Here is a 10,855-nt window from a genome sequence, read left to right as displayed (position 1 = left end):
TTGGTCATTGTTTCCAGAGTTGAAACAGTCACAGGGCGACCTGGGCGATGGTCATCTTCAGTACTTTCTCGGTCCTCACTAAAGCGCCTACACCACTCAAAAACACGCGCACGAGATAAAGAATTGTCCCAATAGGCCTCTTGTAACAAATTATAGAACTCAGTCGGAGTTTTTTTTAATTTAACGAGAAATTTGAGATGATACGTTGCTCCACGTTCGTTTCAAACCGCTACTACACAAATACTTTAATAGTGACGGAAACGTGTTTTGGGATGTGCATAGACAAGTTATCTAGAGAACCAACGCCCTCTAGGCGCGCAGTCTCGTTATTAAATAGTCAGATCTCGTATTAGTAGATTTACTAGTTTAAATGTATAGTGTCAAAATTAATTATTTTTGATTACATAATGAACAAAAATTTGTTTTTTTATATATATATATATAAAAAGCTGATGGACCACATTAATAACTATATCTAACAGAAGATTAAATAAAATGAATAATTTCTTATGTATATTTTTAACTAATACTGATTAATAAGGGGTGAATCGAAACTAGGGAATGTAATATAAACCAAGCATTCCATATTTTCATTAGAATGTATTATCATCATTAAAAAGTGAATATTTACGTTTATGGTTGTGGTCTTGACAAAAAAGAATTTGTTATCATATTTAAGATAAAATATAATTACTTCCTAATTTTTCATCGAGAATTGTGGTCTTTCTGTTAGGCGATAAGATACTGAATAATTACTGAATAATTAAAAAACTAAATGTACTTGAAAATATATAAAGTGAGTGAAGAATAAAATCATTTCTATTAATACCAAAATATATGTTCAATCTAATATTTATTGTTGAAAACAAACTTTCGTAGGAGAATAGTATTGAAATTGAAATAATAATATGAAGATGGTCCCAGAATTACCTGGCTTTACCTAGAGATGGCGGTAGTTGCTTGAAGCTGTATTAGAAAGTACACAATATATACAGCACATGTTTCAAGTTTGAAGATGCCACGTAGTTTAATATTTGTGTGAATTTGAAAGCATGGAAAAAATCGCTATTTGAAACGCTTTAGCCCAGCAATATGAAAGCTGAACTGGAGTTTCTACTCTAGGTTAGACTGGTCCTTCGTTATCAATAGTTAAATATTGGTTTGTAGAATTTAAACGAGGCCGTATGACCTACGAAGACCAGCTTCACAGTGGTCAACCAAACGAGGTGACGATTCCAGAAATTTTGAAGAAAATTCACAGAGCAGTATTGGATGATCGTCGACTGAAATTGCGCGAGGTAGCAGACGTAGTAGGTATTTCATAAAGTGCGGTAGATTACATATTAACTTGAAATTTTGACATGGGAAAGCTGTGGGTATAATCAGTAGCGTTTTTGCTCACAATGGAAAAACACCAGCGTCGTGAAGATCTTTCCATCGAATGTTTCTGCGCCGTTTAGAAACCATGGATGAAACGTGGGTCCATAACATCAAACCCCCCCAAAAAAAAATAACAATCTAAACAATGTCCTGAAAATGGTCAAGGCGTCGGTATTTTGGGATGCGCGTGAGATAATTTTCATTGACTAACTTGAAAATGAGAAAAACTATCAACGGCGAGGATAATGCGAACTTATTGCAACGTTTGAGCGAAGAAATTAAGCAAAACGGCCGCATTAAGCTAATAAGAGAGTTGTTTCAAGACAATGCTCCAGCTCACACATCTGTTGCAACGTCCAAAATTAATAATTTAAGGTTTAAATTGCTTCAGCTTTAGCCCCTTCGGATTATTTTCTGTGTCCAAATTTCTCGTGTTTTCTTTGTTGGACCAGATACTTCTGGAACCATCCTCGTACTTCCGTAAAACATCAGTTGCAAATAGAAAACATTTAATCTTCTGATAGTTTCTGCTTGTAGATTTAACTATATGGAAACAATATTTTCGTTTTTGTTCATTGCTGGAAAATTTAACAAATCTAACGTATTGAGATTATTTTTTTCATTTTTCCGAATTCCTTAAGGGGGCCTCATCATTATTTTAGCCCCGGGCCTTATGATTTGACGGGATTTTTTAGGATGCCTATTATTTTAAATAACCATTTTAATACTGAACAATAAATAAAAATAATCTTTAGGACTCGGTTGTTGCTTCCATTGAAATACCCGCTCAAATCATCCAGCAACTTCCTCGAAAAGCTGTGCTAATATTTCTTCTCCTCTTCTTTCGTTACCAGGCACATTCTGCTTTTTTGTCTCAAGGTTAGCTTTAGTCTTCTTCTGACTATCTAGCCATTCACTCTGAGCTCTTGTTGGGCTGAGTTATCAGCGATGTGCTGACGATAAATCGGTCATCTTTGGCCTTTTCTCGAAGATTGTGGTCTTGTTGTAATAGAGTGACTGCTTGAGCAGCTTTATCACTTATTATGTCCATTTTCAAGTAGAATTCTTGTTTGCTGTTAACGGAGATGTGTATCAGTTGACGTTTTATGGCTTATATTTTAAAGCTAATGCCTTAGTCGATTATTTTTGTTCGCGAATGTATCAGGTAAATAAATAAACATATAATTAGACTTAGAAAAGTTTATTGTACAAAACAAATTTTAACAAAACAAATAGTATTAGTACGTAATATAGCAAATCTCATTATAAATAAATATTTTTCCTGATAATATGTATCTTTGCCATTCTAAATAAGGGTAAAGTTAATCACAGCGATGCAGACACACCTTAGCACGTTAACAACTATTCCAAATCACATGAAAATATTTGATAATTTGATATATTACACAAACAATTTTTTTTTCTATAAACCAAACAAAACTTATTTTACTGCGATATACAAATAAATTTATATGGAAGAAAAAATTGCACAAAGTAAAATAACAAGCTCAGTTTTTATAACAAATATTCAAATATCGATGACTAATAATTGTAATGAATATGAAATGAATAAAAACTTTTTTATTGTACTGTATATTTTATTATATTTAATATATTAGTTTCAGTTAAAACCGGTTTCCAGTTAATTTTAGACTAGGGAAAACTAGTCACTAGTCACAAACTTTTTCAGAGTTAACTACATATTTTTTTGGGTAGTCAATGGAAATAAAATTGTATAGTCCTTATTATAATTGTATTGTAGGTCTAAATACACTGCATGTTTGGAGGTATTTCTACCATGGAGTCTCTAGTTTAGGTGGATGGCAAGGTTTCGTAAAATGATCCTGGAAAAAATCTTTTCTAATCGCGGTTTGTACAAAAAATAATAATATACCACCGAGGTTTATTTCGAAAATTCTGACTTTCTAGTGTTCTACTAGAATAAAATTTTGAAACAATAAATTTTTCAACTGGAAACACAGTTTTCCATGACTAGAATTCCCCATTGAAAGCTAGTTTCAACAGAAAATTCTATTAAATGAGAAAAAACTAGTTAATGCTGGTATTTCCTGATGAAAAATGTAAAAAAAAATAGTTTCAACTCCAAGAGTACTAGTCAACACTAGTTTTGACTAGTAAAAACATTTTTTAACGGGATTGTGAAAACTAATCTTTCCTTGTCAAAACTAGAATAACCTGAAAACGGATTTTAACTGTAACATATATACAAAGACCGTTTATTTTCAACCTCCGATAAGCTACAAATAAGAGACAAGTTCATATAAAACAATATCTTTATCACCAAAAGATTGAGACATTCAAGTAGAGTACAAAAGAGACCTTGAAACTTCTGGAAATTCCGTAGGCGTAATGGTGAATATGCGGTTGTCTTTAACCATTCTGTCAACTCGACGAATCATACTACAGCGCATGTCTGCGTAGCAGCTGTACGGAGCGATCGGAGGTTGAAAAAGAAACGGCCCCCATATAATAAAAATTTTTTGGAAGACATGAAAATGTATAAAAAATTCAAGAACTAAGGGGAACATATTTTATCTATTATAAGAAGTTTTGTACTTTAACTATGGAGGTTAGAGGTAAATCCATCTTCCATAACTGTAACGACATAGGGCGGTTCATTCTATTACACATGGGATTTATGATAAACAAGATTAATTATATAATAAATAATTATCCAATTATTATATAATTAATTAGGTAATTATTTAAATTAGATTACACCCCTCCGATTTCGTTGAAATTGTAGTAGGTTATAGAGAAAATAGCGCTTAACATGTATATACAGGGCGTTTCTAAAAAAGGTGATAGTTAGGATAAAATTAAAAAATATTTGAGGTTTATTCGGGCAAAAATTTGGTGGTGCTTCAACAGAATGCTTCAAAAATCCCATATCGCATATGTACCCATGATGTCATTATTAGGTAATGAAGACATGCAAAGCAATAAACTATGATGTATCAAATATTCTTCTTTTTCTGGAACTTTAAAGTTAAAAAACTATGTGAAGTTTTGCTTTCCGCGCCCTATAACACACTAAAATTTTACGAAATCGGAGGGGTGTAACTTAATATAGATAATTACTATTAATTATTATGTTTCATAGTATTATTTATATATTGGATGATGGAAAAATAGACAAATATGATTCAATGAAATAATAGTCAACTAGTATGTGAATTGGAATAGTATTTTCATAATTTCACTTCAACAATCGTACACTGATACCATTTTTTGAATACTAATTTTCGTACATAAGCACGGCATTAAATGCTTTTTGTTCAAATTATAAAATAGAAAAGAGATCAACAGAACTTGAATCGTTTTAAGGACTCCACAATTAGACTGCTACTGAATTTATAGAATTTTCCGAACTATTAGTTGGAGGCGTTTCTAAAGTAGCTATCCGTTGTTGCAAATTGTGAACCTAAAATAAAAAATACTCGTATATAAAAATTATTAGATGAAAATTAGACCTAAATTACTGTTTCTTTGGCTAGAAGAAATGTATTGAAAAAAAGAAATTAAAAAAAGAATCTTAACGTAAGTGTGTGTACCTTGAAAGGTGAAGATAAAGGTGCAGTTTCATGTTGACGCTCGACGCTGCTTTTGAGCGTCAAATGTTGTCACGTGGTACAATTTTGACTAGAACGTCATCTAAAATTGATGCACCTGTTGGCGCTACCTACCTCGTACTTGGTCAAATACAAGACAACAACAATGGACTTACCGTTTGAATATTGATTTCACGGAAACGTTTCAGTAACTATTTATTTCCTTTTTTTGACATTGACGTTCAATTCGTATGCGTAGTTGTTTTTTAATTGTACTATCAAAACTGAATATTGTTAAGCCTTTTCACATTTTCACTGCCATGACTACAGTAACATGTAGTTTACATGACGATTGATCATATGCAATCAACTTGTGCCATTGTTTCAAGTGAACCGCACATTTTTCTAATAATTTGTTTTATTTTTTACTCTAATGTCGCGTACTATAATTATAACTAATCTCAAAAAAAATAGAGAAGAAGAGAATCGATAAATAAGTTAAAAATAACGAATACAAATTTATTAGGTGTGAAATGTTTTGCAAGTAGTAAATTATCATTAATATTTACATACTTTATACATTCACATGTTTTTATCGCAGTTATATTTTTAAATGAAATTGGATAAGTGATAAATTTTCCTATAAACTACATTATGGTACATTTCATTGAAGCTGGTTTCTATTTACAAATATTACAAAAATGTTTTGTTTACCGTAACGAACGAAATTTTTTAAAGGCTGAGAAAAGTGATAAAAATAAATACGAGGATGCTCGTAGAAGTACCTGGCCTGACCTAAAGACGGCGGGAGCTTCCACTACATTATAAGGTACACAATCAATTTATAAACATTTAAAAAATTGGCGAGTCATTTGCGAACTTATTGCAACGTTTGAGTGAAGAAATGAAGCAAAATAGGCCGCAGGTTAAGAAGAAAGTGTTGTTTCATTAAGAGTGCACCGGACCAAAATTACGAATTAAAGTTTGAATTGCTACCTCATTCGCCAGATTTAGCCCCCTCCGATTATTTTCTGTTCCTAGACTTGAAAAAATGGCTCAGTAGTCAAAGATTTTCCAACAATGAAGAGGCGATGTTATAAAAATGGTATCGAACTTATTGGAACAAATTAGAGTAAAATTTTAGACCATTTGGAAATTAATTCAAAAAGTTACAGCATGTTCTTGGTTAGTCATTAAGTTTTCCACGTCAAAAAATTTTCATTTTCACTTAAAAACAATTTATTTAAAAAAATATTTTGAAAAAAATTTTACCTGTGCATTGTGCTTTTCTACTAAGATAAACATTTGTTGTTCCATTTTTTTTAGTTTGGCTTGATATTTTTTGTTATTTCTGTCTACAGTATCAGCTAATATACTGAAAATAAAATATCGATTACTCAGAAATCTAAAGACAACTATATTTTTTAAAGGAAGACAAACATCGAATATTAGTCAAGAATTTGATACACTCAATAGGTCAGAGCAAAAAAAGTAGGATCATAATGCAAAGTTCTAGAGAACGGATTTTTTTTGGCTCATGTTCATATACACCTTTTAAGAAAAACTAACATAACAATATCTTTCCATCTTCAATTTTTTATGGCACCTACGTACACGAACCGTTTTGGAACAAAGAGAAGTTCACTCTTTTGAACGTGGGGCTGCGCTGCATTTAGAGATTAGGCAGGCGTAACAATTTACTTTTATGTTTTGTTGGTATATTTTTCTTTTATATCTCGCTCATTTCCCCCACAACATCATGTTTTTTTCTTGTACTGTCAGTTTTTAACTCATACTCTTATCAAGTCATATTCTACCTCTTTTAATCATTTTGTCCTAGGATTGTTCTATCACCAGGATCCAATTACATCATAATGTATGCTATGGAATTTGTTCCTTCTTTCAATACGACTTCGTTAGCTAAATTAGCTTGTAGTTTTTTACTCAGTTTGCTGTTTATCAATTTTTTCAAAATTTCAAATATGCCGGAATCTATATGTACTTATTCTAATACCAAAACCTACTAACAGCTTGGAATACGTTGAGGTTTCAACGACTGGTATTTTAACACCAATGAATTCACATTTTCAACCCAAAGTATTACAAAATATTCTTAGAAAAATGATAATTGAAAATCGCTATAAGTTTTTTTCGATTTGCTGGTTATTGCTAATAATATTTTTATTCCTTATTTTTTGGTCGCGTTGTATAATAAACTGTTTGTGAATAATACAAATTTTCTAATTTAAAACCAAGAGGTGGCGATTTTCACAATTTTCTTGAAAATATTTATAATAAAAATTATGCTATTAATAAAGTACCGGATTCTACTCACCTATTTGTTTGATTTAAATCTTGTACTATTTCTCTTCCTTCTAACAATCTTGCTTCAGCGTTTTTTGTAACCTGTTCCAAAGTAGAAACCAACTCCTGTAATCTAACTTTCAGTCTTGCCTCTCTTGCTAATGCTTGCATCAATTCCAATTCTACACCTTGTGCATGTTCCGCATCGGAGTAACCTTGTTCCTAAATAAAGTGCCATTATTATCCACATTTAATTAATTCATTACACTATAATTTTGTCTATTGTTTATAAAAACTAAAAGTCAATATTTCAGCATTTCTTACTTTATGCTGGGTGGCTATTGCTAGTAAGGCTTCAGTATCTTTTAAATGCCCTTGGAGATTTTTCAATGTTGCAGATTGAGCCTTTTGTTGTCCTTCTGAATATCTAAGTTTAAGTTCAATGGCACATTTTTCTCTTTCCAGAGCAAAAAGTTTTGATATTAATTCGGACTTATCTTCCCGTAAACCCATAAGTTCCTAAAAAATATACCGATCACTAGCAACTGAAATAAAAAGAATAACAAAGAAGAGATCACATCACGAAATTTTGTTCCACAAAAACTTGATACAAAGAAAAAAGTGAATAAAGAAAACAGTTGTTCAAAATATAATTCAATATTCGAGAAATTTGATTTTTACAATCATCTTTATTATTTCGAATATCCAATTCGAAACATGATCTGCCTTTCTTCAAATGTGAAATTAACTATATTCCTTCCTAATAGTATTTTTGTTTCAGAGATAAAATGAAGTACATGAGTTTTATCTACCGTGTCATATCGACGGTAAAATTCACGTTTAAATATACCGAACATTCAATTAAAATTTTGATTTGAAGGAGCTTTTTATCAGCATTAAATAATCGCGGCACCCACCATACAGCAGATACCTTTTCCATATGTAGTCTTCCAAGCAAAATATTTTTTCTAAGTAGTAATTGATGGTTCCGGATGTTCAGCTTCATATATGTTGATATGACCACATTCTAGATAATATTTATAAAACTTTTCATCGGTTTTTTAAATTTTTTTACCACGTTAAACATGTTTAAATAAAACATGGCGGAAATTTATTGTAGATAGTGTTGTCATCGTATGAATAGTCATTCTCCCATAAAACTTAGTCCTCTTGGCGTGGACTAAACAGCACATAAATTGTGTTTGACAACAGTACAGAAACGTGCAGATTCACATTAACGTGATAGCACATTTATAAATCTTTGGAGGTGACCAGAACTTGCTAGAGAAGTTGTTATAAGCTCAATTATTTAAGAGAAAGTATTATGGGAAAAATTTTATATTTGTAGAGGATGATGTTCGACCATTTCATACAAGTATGGTTCCAAATGTATTAGAAGAAGCAACTAAAGTGGCCAGCAAACTCACCAGAAAGTAAACCGCTTGAGAATTTTTTTAATTCATTCATCCATTCATAATTTGAGTATAACTAAAATGTGTGTAAAGCATTGCATAAATCGATTATAGAAATTTATTTTCTTTCCAGAAAATGTGTGGTGGGTATTACCTGCATCAACACAGCCATTTCTAAATCCATCTTTCTAGCTTCTTGGCTACTGGAAGGTCGTACAGGTACATTTTCAAGTTGCGTCGATTCCAAAATCACATATGTTCCCTGAATATTGCTTCGTTCCGCTTTCAGTCTCGAAACGTGTTCTCTAAGTCTTACTTCATGTTCGGATGTCCAAGTTTCGTTACTATATAATGAAAAAAGAAATATTAACAAATTAGTCCAGGAAATGAAGATCAAAAAAAGACAAAAACTCAGAATTTTTTCGTCTTGAATCGATTTGTACAAAAAAATTGGGATTCGGCACATTTCACCCTCTAGTTCGTTTTTTATATTGTGCCGTTGTACGCGTTTTGTTTTTTAAAGGTGAAAACTACCCCTAATTGTCAAAAAAATTGGGATTCGGCACATTTCACCTTCTAGTTCGTTTTTTATATTGTGCCGTTGTACGCGTTTTGTTTTTTAAAGGTGAAAACTACCCCTAATTGTCAAAAAAATTGGGATTCGGCATATTTCACCCTCTAGTTCGTTTTCTATATTGTGCCGTTGTACGTTTTTTGGTTTTCAAAGATGAAAACTACCACTAATTGTGAAAAATTATAAAATAATATTTTAAAGCTCACCGTTTTTGGGAAGTAAAATGTTAACCTTTAGCAATAACCGTCGAAACTAAACTTGGATCAATAAATTAACAGAAATTATAAAATATTGAATATCTTTGTTTGTTGTTATTTCGTCGATATTTTTCCTTTTCATATGTTGGTTACAACAAATTGTAAATTAATAAATATACACGAAATAAATGTAAGGAAATATTGACCTAACCAACAACCACTCACCTATCTATGGTAGGACTACTATAAACATTATTCTGCCAAGGTGATAATAAAACATCTGTACTTTGATATGAATCTAAATGATGAAGAAGTTGTTTGGCTACCGTTTCGGCGGCACTCCTATTTTGTAAAGTATCCGAATCGTCTTCTTTCAAAGTTAGCTCAGTTTCTAGTAGAGCCAAAAGTACATCGTAAGCTTCAATGATTCTATCACTTATTCCCAACGCCAATTGTAAAGCTATAGCGTTAGATTCGTATTTACCACATAGTAAGGCCAATCTAGAATAAACAAAAAAAATACATATAGGGCGGAAAAATACAAAAGACACCCTCGAAATTTTCCATTTTTTTGAACAATGAGTTGAAGAAATTATTAACACAATAAAAAAAGTGAATGCTTACCTATCACAATGCGCTTTCGTTTCTGAAAGCGTTAATGCCAGTACTGAATTCTGCGATCTCGCATTCTCCAATTTGGCGTTAATTTTTCTTAATTCGAAATCCAGTCCTTGCTTCTCAGCCTGAATATCGCATTGCTTCAAAATATCACCAACAATATGCTCAGCAACAGCTAAAGAAATAATTTTTGGAAATAAACACAGATGAAAAAATAAATATTAAGAACGTATTAAATAAAATTCCTCTATTCTAAACATAGACGAATCTGGTTCTAGTAGAGGATTAAAAGTTGTTGCAGAGTATGGTCTTGAAGAGGGCTCCAAGCTTTTGGGAAGTAATAATAAACTCAACCAGCTCGCTTACACCCCTTTCCAGAATGTTTTCAAGATCGGAATGTAATAACAAACAAATCAGCCGGTAACTTTTCGCAATTGTTTTAAGTTTCGGTTTTTTTTATAGCAGATAATGAGGATGACCTACAGCGTTTGCTATATCGGTTCCAAACAACAGCCGAAAACCTTAATATGCAGATATCTGTAGAAAAAAACAGAACCAACGGTAATAACCTAACCTAACTGTGAACGACAGCCCCATTCACCAACGTACATACTTCGAATCGAATCACCAGCGCCAAGGAACCTAAGTAAATGAGGATTCAAGATAGTAAAGCACTGATAGTAAAGATCGCATATAAAAAATAATCGTAAGACCTATACTTATACATACAGTAGAAACTAGAGGGGCCTCAACAAAAAAGAAGAACATGAAGAGGGCAGCAGAGATGAAAACATTGAG

General features: G+C 32.0%; 1 protein-coding gene across 2 annotated transcripts in view; it reads right to left on the bottom strand.

The window, feature by feature from the left end:
* Window positions 1–2,568: 2,568 nt before the first annotated feature.
* Window positions 2,569–10,855, bottom strand: part of LOC130901087 (colorectal mutant cancer protein) — an 86,244-nt gene continuing 77,957 nt past the window's right edge. For both annotated transcript variants that reach the window (XM_057812180.1, XM_057812178.1), the window contains exons 8-14: window positions 10,064–10,232; window positions 9,665–9,940; window positions 8,823–9,012; window positions 7,581–7,775; window positions 7,288–7,478; window positions 6,225–6,327; window positions 2,569–4,825 (exon numbers count right to left, since the gene is read on the bottom strand). In XM_057812180.1, coding sequence (XP_057668163.1) covers window positions 4,739–4,825; window positions 6,225–6,327; window positions 7,288–7,478; window positions 7,581–7,775; window positions 8,823–9,012; window positions 9,665–9,940; window positions 10,064–10,232 — 1,211 coding nt within the window. In that variant the 3' untranslated portion in view covers window positions 2,569–4,738. The remainder of the gene's footprint in view (window positions 4,826–6,224; window positions 6,328–7,287; window positions 7,479–7,580; window positions 7,776–8,822; window positions 9,013–9,664; window positions 9,941–10,063; window positions 10,233–10,855) is intronic.

Source organism: Diorhabda carinulata, chromosome X, assembly GCF_026250575.1.
Source record: "Diorhabda carinulata isolate Delta chromosome X, icDioCari1.1, whole genome shotgun sequence".
Classification (NCBI taxonomy): Eukaryota; Metazoa; Arthropoda; class Insecta; order Coleoptera; family Chrysomelidae; genus Diorhabda; species Diorhabda carinulata.
This window is presented reverse-complemented; position numbering and strand designations above follow the sequence as displayed.